Raw genomic sequence first — 19,707 nt, 5'->3', positions numbered from 1 at the left:
GAATGTGGGCTAGTATTTCTGTGGGCATTCTCCCAATCTCCCGCATCATCTTTGGCCGTTTACAAAGTTACTCTGTGCTTTCTGCTGATCTTCTGATGAAGAGAATGGGGGAAATTGGGGGAAACCCTCTCGGAAATTCTATTGCTTTATGTACAAGCCAGACTGATGGCAACCAGTGGAACTTTTAATAATAATACCAGACAGAAATGACTTTTTATCCCATTCACTCCCCCTCCTGAAGCCGCAGCAGCTTTCCCACCAGGCCTGCAGATAGGGAAGACCCTCCAAGCTAAGTGTAAAACTTTCCATTGTGGGGCCAGGATGAACAGGAATGCTCTTTCGGGCCCCACAAGGAAAGTCGCAGCCTCCTCTGTCGACAAGATGCACTGCAGCAACTCGCCAAGGCTTCTTCGGCAGCACCTCCCAAACCCACAACCTCTACCATCTAGAAGGACAAGGGCAGCAGGCGCATGGGAACACCACCAGCTCCAAGTTCCCCTCCAAGTCACACACCATCCTGACTTGGAAGTATATCATCAATCCTTCATCGTCGCTGGGTCAAAATCCTGGAACTCCCTCCCTAACAGCACTGTGGGAGTACCTTCACCACTCGGACTGCAGCAGTTCAAGAAGTTGGCTCACCCCCACTTTCTCAAGGGCAACTAGGAATGGGCAATAAATGCTGGCCTTGCCAGCGATGCCCACATTCCATGAACAAATATAAAATAAAAGACTCCTACCGCCTCCCCCACATCCCCAGCCTCCTTCCCTTCTGTGAGACTCTCCCGAAACCCTCCTATCCCTGTGATTTTCCTTAGTGCTGGTGAGCTGCCTTCAACCACCCCAACTTCCTCTCTCACCTACCAGCCAGCTGTCGCTTTCCGCTTGTTTCGGGCGGGCAGCTGACCTGTGATACGGGGATGAGGGCTGGGAGTTAAAATACTCCTTGCCTCAAACTTAGGCCCATGAGTGCATTTTGCACTTGCCCTGTCCTGCCTGAAACTTGCTTAGTTTTAAAATTGACTCCATGCACTTTTAGTGGGCAAGTCCCCACACTGAGAGCACATATATTGAAAATCGGCCCTCTATTGCAGACTTTGAAATGACTGCAGGCCTTTGACAGTACTTGCCGCTATTCATAATTTGCTCCTTTTAAGCAAGGCTGTTCTGCACTTAGGTGGGCCTATCAATTCTCCTGCATTTGATGGAATGTTCATGCAGCAAATCATGATTTCTTGCCCTTCCACATTTACACACTGTGCTAGTAAATCTGAGCATATTTTATATTGCTTTCTCTACATGGAGAACAAGGACATGGGATACCCCTACATCCACAGCTCACAATGAGCAAAAGAACATAAGAACATAAGAAGCAGGAGTAGGCCATACGGCCCCTCGGGCCTGCTCCGCCATTCAATAGGATCATGGCTGACCCGAACCTAGACTCATGTCCACTTCCCTGTCCACTCCCCGTAGCCCCTAATTCCCTTATCTGCTAGGAAACTGTCTATCTCAGTTTAAAATTTAGTTAATGTCGCAGCTTCCACAGCTCTCTGGGGTAGCAAATTCCATAGATTTACTACCCTCTGAGTGAAGAAGTTTCTCCCCATCTCAGTTTTGAAAGGGCAGCCCCTTATTCTAAGATTATGCCCCCTAGTTCTAGTCTCACCCATCAGTGGAAACATCCTCACCGCATCCACCCAATCAAGCCCCCCTCACAATCTTATATATTTCGATAAGATCGCCTCTCATTCTTCTGAATTCCAATGAGTAGAGGCCCAATCTACTCAACCTTTTCTCATAAGTCAACCCCCTCATCTCCAGAATCAACCGAGGGAACCTTCTCTGAACTGCCTCGAGAGCAAGTATATAATTTCTTAAATATGGAAACCAAAACTGTGCGCAGTATTCCAGGTGTGGCCTCACCAGTACCCTGTGTAACTGAAGCAAGACTTTCCTGCTTTTATACTCCATCCCCCTTGCAATAAAAGCCAAGATTCCATTGGCCTTCCTGATCACCTGCTGTACCTGCATACTAACCTTCTGTGTTTCATGCACCAGGACCCCCAGATCCCTTTGTACTGTAGCACTTTGCAGTTTCTTTCTGTAATGTATGTAATGTATATATACCTTAAGGGAGAGAACTACTTTTTACAGCTCCTGTATACTGTAGTACCGGCAGTGACCACACCTGTATATAAACCCTGAGTAGTGATCTGTAGAGTTAGTTCTAGAGTAACCCTCATTCAGTAAACACCTGTTGAATCGTTCCCTGCAGTCTGATTATTGAAGGACACAACATTAAGATACACGGATCTAACATTGGCGACGACGCAGATTCGAACCTACCTGCAACTCTGCATCACCTCCCAGGGATTCGCTCCTGGAGAACAGTGGAAGGAGGTCGAGTCCAGAAGCACGGGCGTCGACCACGGGCAACCGCCCAGTCATCCAGCGGAGATTTGAGCATCGCAGGGAAGGCTGTCGAGAGCCAGGCTTGGCTTTCCAGTCACGGTGGTCCAGCGAAACGGGCTGGCAACAGGTACCGCGCAGACCCTTCCCGGACAGCGGCGGCTAGAGCCCGACCGAGCGTCACAGAAAAAGGCCAAGCAGCGTCGACGGGGGAGAGAGAGAGGGCAGAGCGCACAGGGCACAGCCGGTGTTCAGGACCGAGCGGCGTCAACGGGGAGAGAGATGAGAGAGAGCAGAGCGCAGCCGGTGTTCAAGGGCCGAGCAGCGTCAACGGGGGAGAGAGGCGTGCAGGAAAATGCGAGGCGCTGCCATTGCCAGGAGGACCGCAGAGAGCGGCATTGGCAGCAGCACAGGAGCAGCGCATGAAACCCACAGGGCGTTGCCATTTGCCACGAGGACCGCCGAGAGCGGCGTTGGCAGCAGCGCGGGAGACGCCATTTTAAGCCGCAGCGGGGAAGAAAGGAAAGCGCGGGAGACGCCATTTTAAGCCAGTCTAACCACACCCAAAAATGCCGAGGAGTGGCAGTATCACAGCGTTCGACAATGAAGTCGAAGATTGGACGACATATGTCGAACGCATAGAAGTATACTGCAAGGTGAATGAAGTGCCAGATGACAAGAAAGCGCTGGTATTGTTGAATTCAATGGGTGCAAAAATGTATGGCTTACTACGAAACCTAGTAACCCCAGAGAAGCCAGTAGAAAAGGATTTTGAAAACATAGTGTCAATCCTACAGGACCACTTAAACCTCACACCGCTGCTGATAGCAGAAAGATTTAAGTTTCACAAAAGGAACCAGCATAAAGATGAAAGTAATGCTGAGTATTTAACGGAACTGTGCAAGCTATCGAAACACTGCCAGTTTGGAACGGGACTAGCAGATACTTTAAGGGACAAGTTTGTGTGTGGGCTTCAAAGTGAAGGAACCCAGAAACGGCTTCTATCAGAAAAGGATCTTACGCTGGACAAGGCTTTCAGCATTGCAGTATCACACGAAGCAGCAGCACGGGGCGCTGCAGAGATACAACAGAGACCGCAAGAATATGGCACAAATGAAATGTCATACGGAACAGTGAAGTGCTATCGCTGCGGCAGAACAACACATGACCATAATGATTGCTGGTTCAAGGACAAAGTGTGCAGGCAGCATGGAAAAGTAGGACACATAGCAAGAGTCTGCAGGTCGGGAAAGAAAACCAGCAGCAAGAAATCTCCACAGGAGAAGTACAAGAAGGTACATAAGGTGATGGAGAGTAGTTCAGACGAACAGAAAAGTGATACAGACTCCGGAAGCAAGGAGCTGGGTTGCCTGAAATGACATAATGTGATCAAAACGGAGGATCACCAAACTCTCTGGGTCACGCTCAAGATAGCAGGAGTCCAAGTGAAAATGCAATTGGACACATGACCGAAGGGACTAAAAGCGGCTATTCTCACATATACCCTTGAGAGATACAAAGATTGTCTTGAAGACGTACACAGGGCAAAAAGTCTACCCCAAAGGAAAAATAAGGGTGAATGTTATATATAACGGCAAGGAAACACCAAAAATGGACCTATATGTATTGCCAGATGGAAGACCACCACTACTAGGACGTGAATGGATCTGGAAGATACAGCTAGATTGGCATTCCATACAAGCACTGTCTGTAGATGCCAAAAAGGATGATGACGTCACACCTGGACGACTGTCAAAAATGCTAACTGATGCACAAGAAGTGTTCCAGCAGGGACTTGGAACACTAAAAGGCATAACAGCGACGATCAAAATAGAGGAAAATGCAAGCCCAAAGTTTTTTAAGGCCAGACCGGTACCTTATGCGATCCGCCCAGCCGCCAAGCAGAGCTGGAAGGTTGGGAACGTTCAGGAGTACTGTCCAAAGTGGACTGGAGCGAGTGGGCTACACCCATCGTTTCTGTAATGAAGAGGTCGTTGAGTAATACGCCTGGGGAACCAAAGAAGGTTCGCATCTGTGGGGACTTTAAGGTGACAGTGAACCCAGTCCTTCACACTGTACAATATCCGCTTCCGCGGATTGAAGATATTTTTGCCTCGCTATCTGGAGGGAAACGCTTTACTAAGATTGATCTGGCCCAGGCGTACCTGCAAATGGAGGTAGAAGAAGCCTCGAAACAGTACCTCACGATCAACACTCATAAAGGTCTCTACCAATACAACCGGCTGGTATTCGGGGTAGCATCAGCTCCGGCTATCTGGCAAAGGGCAATGGAACAAGTCCTGCAAGGGATTCCAGGGACCCAGTGTTATTTGGACGACATCCTGGTCACGGGCGAAAATGACAGTGATCACCTCGCCAACCTGGAGCAGGTGCTCACTAGACTGAAGGAATATGGGCTCCGAGCTAATCGCCACAAATGCGAGTTTTTCCAGAAGCAGATCTTGTATTGTGGCCACGTTATTGATAAAGAGGGGTTACATAAGTCCCCTGAAAAGATTGAGGCAGTAGTCAAGGCTCCAGCACCGGAAAATGTGTCACAACTGAGGTCGTTCCTCGGGCTGGTGAACTACTACCATAAGTTCGTGCCGAATTTGTCTACCGTACTACACCCACTGAACACCCTACTGCAAACGGGGGTACCATGGAAGTGGAGTGATGAATGTAAATGAGCTTTCCAGAAGATCACATCACATCAAAAGAGGTGTTGGCTCATTTCAACCCAGCACTACCAATTCGGTTGGCGTGTGATGCATCACCCTATGGCATTGGAGCGCTGCTGTCGCACAAATTCCCGGATGGCTCAGAGAGGCCAGTAGCCTTTGCGTCTCGGTCACTAACCTCAGCTGAGCGTAACTACGCCCAGATTGACAGGGATGCCCTCAGCCTAGTGTGGGGAGTGAAAAAGTTCAATCACTATCTGCACAGGCAGAAGTTCACCTTGCTGACTGACCACCAACCACTTGTCTCCATCTTTAATCCAAAGAAGGGCGTTCCGGTGATGACTGCGCAACGGCTACAAAGATGGTCCCTTTTTCTAGGGGCGCACCAATATGAAATCGAGTATAAGGGCACGAAACAGCATGGAAACGCTGATGGGCTATCACGGCTGCCACTTCCTACTGCGGAGGAAGCACCAGCAGTGGATCCTGTCGAAATATTTCATTCGACTATAATTGAATGCTTGCCAGTAACTAGCGCTGGTATAGAGAAGGAGACCCGAAATGACCCGACACTGTCTCGGGTATTTGATTTGACGGTGAAGGGATGGCCAGCACATGGCGACTCACTGTTGCCAGCATTCTCATCCAGAAGAGAACAGCTGTCAGTATGCCAGAGGACCTTGATGTGTGGATCCCGAGTGGTAATTCCACCCAAGTTAAGGGAGAGAGTGCTCAATGAGCTTCACAAAGGTCATCTGGGAGGGGTGAAAATGAAAAGCCTTGCTAGGGCTTATGTGTGGTGGCCGGGGATCAATCAGCAAATCGAGGACCTGACAAAGAGCTGCTCAGGATGCCAGAAGGTCCAAAATGCACCACCACATGCCCCTCTACACCCATGGGAGTGGCCCTCATCTCCATGGTAACGGGTGCATATTGATTTTGCTGGTTCATTCATGGACTCAATGTTTTTAATAGCTGTGGATGCGCACTCGAAATGGCCTGAGGTGATCAAAATGTCCTCCACCACCATGGAGAAAACTATTGCAGTCCTACGGACCATTTTTGCCAGGAACGGCTTGCCAGAGCAGATTTGCTCTGATAACGGACCACAGTTTGTGTCCGAAGTGTTTCAAAGATTTATGAAAAGGAATGGGGTAAGGCATTACACATCCGCCCTGTATCATCCAGCCACAAATGGATTGGCTGAGAGGTTCGTATAAACCTTTAAAAAAGCAGTAAAGGCCATGTGCGTTGACGACATTCCACTGCAGCATAAGGTGGACAATTTCCTGTTAGCCTACAGAAATGCGACACATGCAGTCACCAACCAGGCCCCGGCCATGATGTTCTTTAACCGAAGGTTGAGATCTCTTCTGGATTTGCTCAGACCAAATGTACGAAGAGATGTTGAGAGTAAGCAATTCCAGCACATCAATGAGAAGCCGACAAGGAGCTTCAATGTAGGGCAACCAGTCTTGGCCCGCGACTACCGAACAGAGAAATGGCAACCAGGAACGATATGCACATGGCAGGGGCCACTAATGTACACAGTGGATGTTGGGGAGAATATTGTGAGACACCATGCTGAACAGATCCTTGAGTCACAGGAACGAGTCAACCCCATGTCTCGGCCATACGTACCTGGTGAGGAACCCGACGTACAGGTTGCATCTACCTCAGAAACAATAGCATTGGAAGCTGATGAATCAACTGACGACAGGGTGCTAGAATCGCCTCCGCACCAAGAGCGAGACACTCGGGAAAGGCGTTATCCAGAAAGAATCAGGAAGCCTCCCCAGAGACTGAATATATGAATGGACTATTTTCATATAACATTGTATATTAAAAATGTTAATTGTTAAATGAGTATTATGGTACTGTTAATCTAAAAGGGGAGGAATTGTAATGTATATATACCTTAAGGGAGAGAACTACTTTTTACAGCTCTTGTATACTGTAGTACCGGCAGTGACCACACCTGTATATAAACCCTGAGTAGTGATCTGTACAGTTAGTTCTAGAGTAACCCTCATTCAGTAAACACCTGTTGAATCGTTCCCTGCAGTCTGATTATTGAAGGACACAACATTAAGATACACGGATCTAACACTTTCCATTTAGATAATAACTTGCTCTTTGATTTTTTCTGCCAAAGTGCATAACCTTACACTTTCCAACATTATATTCCATCTGCCAAATTTCTGCCCACTCACTTAGCCTGTCTATGTCCTTTTGCAGGTTTTTTATGTCCTCCTCACTCACTGCTTTCCCTCCCATCTTTGTATTGTCGGCAAACTTGGATACGTTGCACTCGGTCCCTTCCTACAAATCGTTAATATAGATTGTAAAGAGTTGGGGTCCCAGCACTGACCCCTGCGGAACACCACTAGTCACTGATTGCCAACCCGAGAATGAACCATTTATCCCAACTCTCTGTTTTCTGTTAGATAGCCAATCTTCCACCCATGCCAGTATATTACCCCCAATCCCATGATTTTTTATCTTAATCAGTAATCTTTTGTGTGGCACCTTGTCAAATGCCTTTTGGAAGTCCAAATACACCACATCCACTGGTTCCCCTTTATCCACCCTGTTTGTTACGTCCTCAAAGAATTCGAGCAAATTTGTCAAACATGATTTCCCATTCATAAAACCATGCTGACTCTGTCCGATTAAATTATGCTTATCCAAATGTCCTGTTACTGCTTCCTTAATAATGGACTCCAACATTTTACCAACCACAGATGTTAGGCTAACTAGTCTATAGTTTCCAGCCTTTTGTCTACTTCCCTTTTTAAATAAGGGCGTTACATTAGCAGTTTTCCAATCTTAGAAAACTAGAGAAAATCCCTTCAAATGCCACAGACAATGGAGCTGTGGAGAGAGAATGAGGGAGACAGTGAATGAAAAAAGAGGAGGAAAACAGAGAAAAGAGAATAATACATAGTGCCACTTGGTTATCACCAGAAAACAGACATAGCTTGCTACCTTTAGCCATGTATATGTTTTTGGCATCCTTGGATAAGTCAGATATATGTCCCGCAACTAAATATCTCACACCCGGGATTTATCCAATATTTTCAGCTCTGTGCATCAGTCTAATGCAACTCATAGGAAATATAATCTCCAACTTCTATCCAGTTTTGGATGCAGAGTGGAAAGGCAACCAAGCATTTCAGCTGATGAATCATGAACTACAGTAACTGTTTGGAAGTCTAGATATGCTTGAAGGTTAAAGATTTATGAGCTGATAATTGATTAAAACAAAAAAAAATGTGTCAGGGTAGGGGGTGTAAAACTCCTATAAATCTTAAGACTGGCAGTGTTATCTAGAATCCTGTCGTTTGATATGAGGTCATTTTGTTTCCATACTCTGCAACCTGACTCACCCCAACCATCAGAATAATCAGTAAAATCTTTAGTGCCTTTTAAAATAAACTTGTTGCTATCAGCTGCCTGCAGAACCTACTGGGGGAAAAGCAGATTTAAAGGAACACTGCAGGATTAGCCCCTCTATTAGCTGTAATTCCACCAGAATTACCATAATATTAATATAGCTCCCTTTTTAACACAGTAACACAGTCATGTTTTAGGAAGAAAACAATTAGAGGGCGACCTTGCCAGCCCCGGGGAGGCAGGTTTGGAGGCAGGACTGCCAGGAGAATGGCAGAATTTGGGGGCGGGTGCCCAACCTGCCCCCCACCCGCCTCCATGCCATCTTGCCAGGAGGCGGGTAGCCATCCCATGCCGGGTCCCATCTCCTTGGAGGCGGAAAGGGATTACAGCCACTTAACTGCCTGCTAACAGGTAGTTAACAGGCAGAAAATAGGATAATCCCCTTTTTGCCCACACAAGTGCGGGCTTCCCAAAGCTCCGAAACCCGCCAGGTCAGCGAGGCGAGTAGTGGGTCTGCGGGGGTCAGAGGGGTCCAAAAGTGGAGGTGAGTGATGGGTGCAAGTGTGGAGAGGTGAATATCTGAGGTAAGTGCAAAGTGTTAGAAAAAGTGTACTTACCTTTGTTTCTTCCTGCAGGCTTCAGTCGGTGTGTATGCGAAGAGTCTCGCACGTCCGCAGTAGAGATGACAGATGGCCGTTGCATTCTCCAATGCAACAAACATCTTATTTCTGCAAAAGGAAGGGGTTTGATGAGGTCTTGAATTCAAGACCTTATCAAACTACAGAGAATGCCACTGTTTGACAGCTTCACAGAGCTGTCAAATGATGGCAATTCTTCTGTCAAAAATTTTTGACAGATGACACGTCATACGTTGACGTTCTCTGTAACCGGCTTTCCCTTAATTGGCCTGCTAAGCCCGCTGGGCGGGATTAACAAGGTCAATCAAGGGAAAATAACGTGGGTTGGCCAGAAGTTGATGGAGGCGGGACTGAAACCCGACAAGTGGGAGTCCCGCCTCCAAAAGCTCCCCATTGGCAAAGTCACCCCCTTAGTCTGTCTAGCTCACTCTTCCAAGAAAGCCATCGGTTTTGCTACCATGATTTCAGGAATTAACAGCCCTGTATCTTCTTTCCTACTAGGAATTTTTCAAACTTTGCCATGGCTTTCTGTTCCACCACCCCCGCTGGTAATCTGTTTCTCAATTCTATCAAAGTCCTATTAGATGTTACCTAATTTTCCCAGCCTGGAAATTCCACAGGGTTCTCGCAATCTCAGAACCCCGAGGAAAATGGCGTAATTTGTTGTTTTCAGCTGTTTATGTCTGAGGGCTTTGTTGATCACCTGCTCAAGTTATTGCGGAAGATTGGGAGAAGCCCCACAAATTTCAAAGTCCCAATATTCTTTGACACCCTTAACTATAAACTTAGGATTCCATAGTCCTCAGATTCTGGATCCCCAAGTTCTCTATGCGTTAATGACCTGTATCAAAAACACCCGTCCTCCTCTCTTCCAAATGTCACAGGGTGGACAACCTTTTCTCATAACTCAACTGTTTAAGTTCAGGAATCTGCTTCATAATATGGACACCACACTGAACACAGTACTTCAGATACACCTCATTAAAGCCAGATACAACTTCAAAATCACTTCTTTAGATTATTAAATCACACCTCTAGCTTACATCCCAACATTTTATTTGGCTTCTTAACCATCTGTGAACATTGAACCAACAGTTTTAAAAATCAAAGCACCAAAACCACCAGATCTGTTTCTTGCTCTGTTACATCTAGCATGTTGCCATTTAATATATAATCCACATTATTGCTTCTTCTACTTAATCTCCTGACTCTATACTTATCTGTGTTAAACTCCATCTGACCAACCCTGTCGTGACCCATTTGGAGTATTGCGTTTTGACTAGTGTTCACCACTGCACCCAATTTGGTGTCACTCACAAATTGAGATGCGTTGGACAATATTTTGTTGTAAAAAATATAAGCAACAATGACCTGAACACCGACTCCTGTGGGCCTCCAATGGCAATTGGTTTCCACTCTGACACCTTCCCGTACATCATCACTTTTTGTTGTCTATCTTTCAGCTATGTATCAACTGTCCAAAGTGTCAGCCTTTGGTTCAGCGGGTAGCATTCTCGCCTCTGAGTCAGAAAGTTGTTTGCTCATGTCCCACTCCAAAGACTTCTCATAGAGTCAGTGGGCTGGATTTTCATTGAGGAGGCGGGACTACAACTTTCGGGGTTGTAGTCCCGCCTCCATCGAGTTGTAGCCTACCCACGCGATTTTGACTTGATTGACCTTGTTGAGCCCGCCCAGTGGGCTCAGCAGGCCAACTAAGGGCCACCCGGCAACAGGTGACGTCACAGATTGATATTTCATCTGTCAAGACCTTTTGACAGATGAAATATCAGCGTTCAACAGCTGTTTGAAGCTGTCAAACACTGACAATCTGTACTCTAAGTTAATTCCTTCCTCTCAGGATGATTTAGAGATCTCTCCGGAACAGAAATCTGAATGCTGCAATTTTTGACAGATCGCGGCCATTCTGCTTTCTGTGCCAGTGAGATGAGGGACTCCCGAGACCTGAAGGAAGGAAGGCTGTAAAGGTAATTAAAACTTCCTTAAACACTTTAAACACACCAAACACACTTACCTCTGCACTCATGCACCTATCACTCACCTGAACACCGGACATCTCGACCCCTCCAAGACCTTCAGCTTGACGGCCCGCCTCGCTAACTTGGCATGGTTTGGAGCTGTCGGGAATCCCACACTTCAAGAATGAAAATAGGGATTAGGCTAAAAACGGCCTGTTAACTACCTGTTAACAGGCAGTTAATTGGCACTAATCCCCTTCCCGCCTCGGGGAGGCGGGTCCCAGTGCGGGTCAGGTACCCCCCTTTTGAAACTGGCATGGAGGCGGGTTGGGGGCGGAATGGATTCGTGCCCCCCGATTTCGGGATTTTAACCCCCCACACGCCTCCAATCCCGCCTCCATGGCCCAATGAAAATCCTGCCCAAAGAATCTACAGCACAGAAGGAGGCCTTTCGGTCCATCGAGTCTGCGCCGGCTTTTTCGGAGAGCAATCCAGTTAGTCCGACTCCCCCGCTCTTTCCCCATATTCCTGCAATTTTTTCTCCTTCAAATATTTATCCAATTCCCTTTGAAGGCTACTATTGAATTTGTATCTACCACCCTATCAAACAGTGCATTCCAAATACTAACCACTCGCTGTGTAAAAAAGTTTTCCCTCCTGTTGCCTCTGGTTCTTTTGCCAATCACCTTAAACCTGTGCCCTCTGGTTATTGACCCTTCAGCCATTGGAAACAGTTTCTCTTTATTTACTCTATCTAAATCCTTCATGATTTTAAACACCTCTATCAAAGCTCCTCTTATACTTCTCTGCTTCAAGGAGAACAGCCCCAACTCCCCCAGTCTATTCACGTAACTGTATTCCCTTATCCCTGGAGCCATTCGAGTAAATCTCTTCTGTACCCTTTCCAAAGCCTTCACGTCCTTCCTACACTTTGGTGCCCAGAATTGCACACAATACTCCAGCTGGGGCCGAACTAATGTTTTATATAGGTTTAGCTTTTGTACTCTGTGCTTCTATTTATAAAGCCCAGGATCCCATATGCTTTATTAATTGCTTTGTTTACCTGTCCTGCCACTTTCAAAGATTTGTTCACAAGCACGCCCAGGTCTCTCTCTCTTTTTGCACCCCCTTTTAAAATTGTACCATTTAGCATGTATTGTCTCTTATTCTTCCTACCAAAATGTATCACCTCACACTTTTCTGTGTTGAATTTCATCTGCCATGTTTCCGCCCATTCCACCAGCCTGCCTATGTCCTCTTGAAGTCTAGTACTACCTTCCTCACTGTTTACTACACTTCCGAGTTTCATGTCATTGGCAAATTTCAAAATTGTGCCCTGTGCACCCAAGTCCAAGTCATTAATGTATATCAAAAACAGCAGTGGTCCTAGTACTGAATTTTGGGTAACTCTACTGTATACCTCCCTCCAGACTGAAAAACAGCCATTCATCACAACTCTCTGTTTTCTATCCCTTAGCCAAATTTGTATCCATGCTGCTACTGCACCTTTTATCCCATTGGCTTCAATTTTGCTAACAAGCCTAATTATCAAACGCCTTTTGAAAGTCCATATACACAGCATCAGCTGCACTAGCCTCATCCACACTCTTTGTTATCTCATCAAAAAACTCAATCAAGTTAAGTCAAAAACAATTTTCCCTTAACAAATCTGTGCTGGCTCTCCTTTATTAGTCTATGCTTGTCCTAGTGACTGTTAATTTTCTCCCGGCTTATTGTTTCTAAAAACTTGTCCCCCACCAACGTTAAACTGACTGGCCTGTAATTGCCAGGTTTATCTTGAGCACATAATCTAGGCTGGCACTTCTGTGCAGTACTGAGGGAGTGCTGCACTGTCTGAGATACCGTCTTTTGGATGAGACGTTAAACTGAGGCCCATCTGCCCTCTCAGGTGGATGTAAAAGATCCCATAACACTATTCGGAGAAGAGCAGGGCAGTTCTCCCCAGTGTCCTGGCCAATATTTATCCCTCAACCAACATCACCAAAACAGATTATCTGGCCATTATCTCATTGCTATTTGTGGGACCTTGCTGTGCACAAATTGGCAGCCGCATTTTCTACATTACAACAGTGACTACACTTCAAAAGTATTTCATTGGTTGTAAAGCACTTTGGGACGTTCTGAGGTTGTGAAAGCCGCTATATAAAATGCAAGTCTTTTTTCTTCCTAATTCTTTGCTATCTATCCAAAGGGTACGCACATTGTAAAGTAGTTTATTAGGTGAGACAGTGTCAAATGCCTTCCTGAACTCTAAGTAGATAACATCCACTGTTAACCCTGGTCCACCACCTTCACAAAATAATCAAGTAAATTGGTCAACACTGCCTGTCCCTTCTGAATCCATGGTGGCTCTGTCTAATCAGGCCACGTCCTTCCTGATGATCTCGTTTATAAAGATGGCCAGCTTATAGAAGAGGGCCGCCTCTGTATTCTGCAGTGCACTAAAGAGGCTCTTCCTGACATGTTCACTGGCCTGAACATTCAAATTAAAATCCAGAATCCAGACCTACAATTGAAATAATTCAATTCTCTAGCATTGCAGAACCACATCTAGGGCAACATCCTGCACTCTGTGTGATTTTACTGTTCACAGCTTACGGGAAATACACTCATGTTGTCTTTGCACTTGGGTGGATTTGAGCAGTTTTCTTCTCCAATGTCATTTGACATAATTATTTGGAAAGCAGCTCACTTTATTCTGTGTGGCTCCAGTAGGAAGATTAATTGGAAATGTACAGGCAAAGGTGTAGGTTCTGTCCTCACATTTTGTTATTATAGTGTTATTTTGTTATATATATATTGTTATACTATTAATTTACCTCTTGCTCTCTCCTATTCTTTTTAGTCTCAGAGGTGCTTGTACTAAAGTCCTCTAGGTTTCTTAGTAATTATACAAAAATATACGGCAAATTGGAGATATTTGCTGTCAAAATGCATTTGGCAGTATTCACACACGACCAAATATTCATGTATTTAAATTTACTGCCTTTACGCCCCAGTCAAAAAGCAATCATTTGCTCTATGAAATCAGTTTTATTGTGCAGAGTTATATATCCCAATGTTAATAAACCGTGATACACAGTAAAAATTAGGTTGTTTATTGTCCACAGTAACAAGCCAGTTATACAGGAGTGCATCATACCTTTACTTTGGCACATTAGCTGATGTCATGCAGTATGAACTTGCATACAGGAACAGGAATAGACCATTCAGCTCCCCAAGCCTGTTCCGCCATTCTATTAAATCATAGCTGATCTGTACCTCAGCTACACTTACCCACCTTTGATCCATAACCATTGATACCTTTACATACCAAAAATCTATTATTCTCAGACTTGAAAATTTGAAGTGACACAGCGTCCACAGCCTTTTGAGGGAGGGAGAGAGTTCCAGATTTCCACTACCCTTTGTGTGAAAAATTGCCTCCTAATTTCACTCCTCAATGGGTGAGCTCTAATTTTAAGATTGTACCCCTTTATTCTGGATTCCCCCTACCAGAGGAAATAGTTTCTCTGTATCTATTGAATCCTTTTGTCATTTTAAAAACCTCGATTAGACCTCCGCCACGCTACTGACAACCAAGGCCTGCCTGATACAATTTTGTAAATGGGCGAGCAGTCCACCTGGCTGAAACAGCCTGTTTAAATATGCAAATTGGTATCCTACGCCATTCGATTGGAATTTTCAGGTACAAATGGGCGGAGAAAGTGCCACACACGCTGTGCCCATTTGTACCAGGCAGTGAGTGGCCTTAAAGGGACATTGGAGGTCACTGAAAAAGCAGCCGAGGAATTTTTAATTTTTAGCATGTTATGTCACCCACAAAAGAATTCTGGTCTACCGTCAGACCATTTGAGCCCCTCACCCCCACAACTTGTGTTAGATTAGAAAATCGAATGGGGCTACTTATCTCTCTGTAGGCATATGTTTATGTGCATGTGTGTGTGTTCATATTGAATAGCAATTCCTTTGCATTACTACATTTTACTTTTCCTGCAGGGGTTCTGTTCGCACGAAGGCCAGTCATTCCCGTGATGTCTGGCAGCAATGGGAACAGCAGCAGCTCTCAGGGCATGCCTAGTCCGGCATTAGCAGCACAAGCCCAGCCTTCCTCTTCCTCGTCCCATAGTCACACTCCGACCAGTTCTGCACCTTGAAGCCTCGCCAGCACACAGGAGACCACACGAGACAGTCCCTGAAGACTCTGGTGTTTTTTTTGAGAGTGTTTTTTTTTGCAAGGAAAGTTTGCAATGAGAATATTGATAACTTTGCAGGTGAAGTGATGGAAACGAACTCAATCATGCATGAGGGTCACATTTACTATATTGTACAGTTGATCACCGTTGGACTGGGCTCCACTCAATTTTGTGAAAAAAAAATGGAAATCAGTGATTTTAACTTTGCGTAAATCTGTTGCTTTCTGTAAGTGGGTTGACACTTAAATTTTTAGACGGACATCCACACAACCATAGACTCTTCAATGAAGATGGTGATGAGATTCTGGATGACCATTTTGGTTGGACGCACTTGTCCGTGTATAACTGGTTTTGTTGTGTTCTGCAGAAGGGTTCAATTTTTGGAAGATTTATTAGGTGTGGCCAAAAAGAAGGGAAAAAAAAGAAAAAAAGAAATATGGATTGATCATGTTTACATCTTAATAATGTTTCATGATCGAGGGGGATTGATTACTTTGTTTCAACAATCAGTTGTTTTCAGGAAAAAAAATACAATATACTGTAACTCAGCTTTTACCAAAGAGATAACTAATTTATCAGGATATATGGCATCATATCACAGGGCTGAATTCAACTATGAAATAAATATAACGATAAATATAAAAGAAAGAATGAACACATTACAATATTGAAGAAAGGGAACAGTTTTTAAATGGACTGACTTAACACTGTATAATTATAGTGTTTTGTGCGAATGACACAGAATCGTTAGAGGAAGGTGATTCTTCGTAGGGCCAAAGAGAGAGAAAACAGCTTAGGGTTTGTTCATATGGTACTGGATCTCGAAAGGAAATTGCCATATCAGGCAAGAATCTTGGGAATACATCTGGGGCCTGACCTTTTACAAAGCTACAACTGTGTTACAGGGATCAATTCTGTCTTATCATCCATGTCCTGTTGTTCACAATGATGGCTGCACGTCTGTCCCTGTGCAGCGATAATATGGAGATTTATGATTAAATGCACAAAGAGAAAGAAAAAAAGCAGTGGGGCAGTTTTATCAATTAAGTGGCTTTATTGAATAGGGCCAGATGATCATGTTGACAGTGATGCACTGACCCAGGCTGTTGAATGGAGTCAAGGGGGAGGTGGAGGTGTGTCTGTGCAAATTAATGCTGTCAGAATCCAACAGCTCATTGCAAAGGCTTGTCAAGTCTATAGAATTTAGTCTGAAAGAAGCATCTTGCTGTTATATTGATTTTTTTCTTGACTTCTGATATACTCAAATGGCAACCTCTGCCTCTACCCCTGTCCATTTGCTATTCACAGATGCAGCCGAATACCTCGTGAATCTTCTAATTAACATTTAATGAGAACGAAAAAGAGAGAGAGAGAGATGCTCATAATATACCTCATAGAAGTCATTTTATTTAATTTGTATTTTTATTGTAAAGCCACTTGTGAAGCATTTATTTTCACCAATCACTTTTTTTTTTAATTTTGTATTGTACCAAAGAAGGGAATATTCTATTGTACACCTACCTCATTATTCTGAATAGCAGATTGTCAACTCCCAGTCACATCATTAGGATCTTTGCAGGGTGTTAGGAAGGGAACAAGTTGCCATTAGCTGGAATTCTAGCTGACTGTGAACCAGGTTTAATGGTGGCTCCTTTTTTTTTTGCTGTGTACCAAAGATCAAACAACACATTTCACATACTTTGTTGAACAGTAGCACATTGCTGATAAATATTACTTATGTCCATTATGTGTTGTTCACTTTGTTTAGGCTTTTTTGCAATGCTAAATGCAGTAGGACTTTAGATTCTAAAAATGGCTTACTAGCTGTGTATGAAACGTTTTTTTTCTTCTTCTTGACTAATCCAGTGCATTAAGTGAAAACTGGATTGTGGTGCTCAGGGGTATCAAACAAAAAAAAAGAAAATAACAGGTGATTTTTTTTTTACCATTTGACTTCTAGTACATTTAGAAAATGCTGCTTACTCGGAGAATCAGTGATTTCTCTCTCCGATTTGATGTCCGTGGAATATGCACAATTGGAAAGGTGTACTACTAAACAGTCAACCAAACAGCTTCTTAAAGTGTTCCATTCACTTAGGTTTTCCACCAGTCAAGTATGTGGTTACTAATCATTTTTCATCAGCAGCAGCACAATTTTTCTTACCAACCGAGATTTTTCTATCCATTCATAGGAAAGATATTATTAGTCAATTATTATTAGGATTGTTTTACTATTAGGAAAATAAATAACAATTGGTCAAGTCTACTGAACCACCCACATTTCCCCACCCCGCCTCCCCAACTTTCTGAATGAATTTACCTATGCGTCCGTAACATTCTTACTCAGTAATAAAACCGTTTTCAATAAATCCTGAAACCATCTTCTGGATTAGAATTTTAGAAAGGAAAGAGATGCTATATAAACAAATACATTGTCGAGAGTATGTTTGTGTTAAAATGGTGTTTTGCTTTGGCATTGGAGTTATTCTTTGTAAACCGGTCAGAAATTAAACTGTAAATTGAAAGAGTCTTTTCTAATGTGTGAATTTCTGCAAGCAGTCATGATTTTACACACTAAGAGCTTTCCTGTGGCTGGTGATGATCAGTTCTTCAACAAATGTGACGGGATATCTGTCCTTATAACTGGTAATTGTTTCCTAAATAAAAACAGAACATGCTGGAAGTACTCAGCAGGCCAGGCAGCATCTGCGGAGAGAAAAACATAGTTAACGTTTTAGGTCGATGACCTTTCGTCAGCTTGTTTCTTAAGCCAGTTTTGCCCACTTTGCTTTGTTCCAAAGAGATTTTATTTTCCTCTCTTATTTGGGTATAGTTCCAAGCGTGTTGAATAGTCTCTGGTTTCTTGCCCTATTGGATATTCTTCATGCCTGAGTCTAGGCAGTCAATGTCATTCGGTGGTAAACTGGAGCATCACAGTTGTTACCCATTTTGTCATCAGCTAACATCCACATAGATGCACTTTCCAGAAGCAGGCCACCGAATAGTGGTCAAAAGGCAGAATTCTGGCTAGTTTTCTTTTCCATAAACTAAGGCATCATGGCCATTTGTAGCACTCTATGACCATGTCAGCTGAGATCAACTAAATCGGAACAGGCTTGGGATTAAACCTGGTATCTTCCTAGCCTGTATAGCTCATTTCTGCACCAAAAGTACATTTACTAACTAAGCCATTGAGGAAGCTCTGCAAAGGTATTTAAATGTAACTGTTATTCAACCCAATCTCAAAGCAATTGTTTCATTTTGGTTAACTGTTTCATCTTTACTGTTCTAACTGTGATTATTGTCTCAAACCCACATCCTTTTGTTCTTTACTGCACTAGATGACATTTCATAAATTTACAATTCATAAGCACAAATAATTTATTCCTGAGTGCAATATAGTTGGTGGCTGCTTTACCTCATAATTATGCTCTCTGGATCTCCCTTCTTCAATATAGCATAGAATATATCTCTTTTTGCATATATGGCTCTATATCCACACTATTGATTTTCTTCATCAAAACTTGTATCCTTGTCAGAAGATGAGTTGCAAGATTGTCCCATCTTACTCGTCGCACTGTCTTTTTAACAATCTGTTTTACAGAATCTGTGAGCAGCGGAGCTTCAATCAGTGTAAAGAGTGCAGTATTTTTCGCACAGTTGGACAACTGCATCCTCATGGGTATTCTGGAAAGAGTTATAAGGGCCTCGCCCACTGGCCATTGCTGGCCTGCTGCTCACAATGTTCATTCATGGATGGAAAATGATAGGCAGTATGCTCCAGATATTCTAATATGCACTGGCGAGGCTTCCTCGCCAGCAATGCATTCATAAAACCTACCTTGTAGTGCAATTCACAAGGATGAGATGTAGCCTTTGCTGTAAAATGCCAATTTTATGGAAAAACAAATTGTGGATCCGGTATTGAGTCCATCTGGAAGAGATGATTTTGTAGCAATCAGACTGCACAACACTCCTAGTGCACAGTCTGGATTCAAAACTTTACAGCCTCAGTTTTAACCCAGCCCACCCAGTGGGGAGTGGCAGTGTTAAAATGGTGGCCGGACCGAAGCTGCTGTGTTACTGAGCAATCCGGCATTTTAACTGCCAAGGTAATTCTTTTTTTTCTTTCATTTTTATGAGGATTTCTTGTGAGCCAGGAGTGCTCCTCAGTGACCCGCAAGGAATCCTTGGGCCTCCCTAAACCCGGTCTTTCCTCACCCTTCCCCGGCCAGCATCAGCTCTGCAACATATGGCCCCAAGCACTTACGGGGTCCGTTCCATTACATCCCAATCCTGGCAAAATTCCCACCCTCGTCTGCTGGCCTTGATACCATTCCCTCCAGCTTCAGACGGAAGACAGATGTGCAAATTTTAAACAAAGTCC

The 19,707-nt window shown here is 44.1% G+C and overlaps 1 protein-coding gene across 4 annotated transcripts in view; it reads left to right on the top strand.

The window, feature by feature from the left end:
* The window catches only part of LOC147123520 (AT-rich interactive domain-containing protein 3A-like), a 613,732-nt gene extending 595,884 nt beyond the window's left edge, over positions 1-17,848 (top strand). For all 4 annotated transcript variants that reach the window (XM_085974068.1, XM_085974062.1, XM_085974056.1 and 1 more), the window contains exon 8: positions 15,124-17,848. In XM_085974068.1, coding sequence (XP_085830194.1) covers positions 15,124-15,281 — 158 coding nt within the window. In that variant the 3' untranslated portion in view covers positions 15,282-17,848. The remainder of the gene's footprint in view (positions 1-15,123) is intronic.
* Positions 17,849-19,707: the final 1,859 nt, after the last annotated feature.

The sequence above is a fragment of the Somniosus microcephalus genome, chromosome 2 (genome assembly GCF_052327205.1).
Source record: "Somniosus microcephalus isolate GS21.2 chromosome 2, FLI_Smic_1.0, whole genome shotgun sequence".
Taxonomy (NCBI): domain Eukaryota; kingdom Metazoa; phylum Chordata; class Chondrichthyes; order Squaliformes; family Somniosidae; genus Somniosus; species Somniosus microcephalus.
Note: the sequence above shows the minus strand (reverse complement) of the source record. Positions and strands in the feature narration are given on the sequence as shown.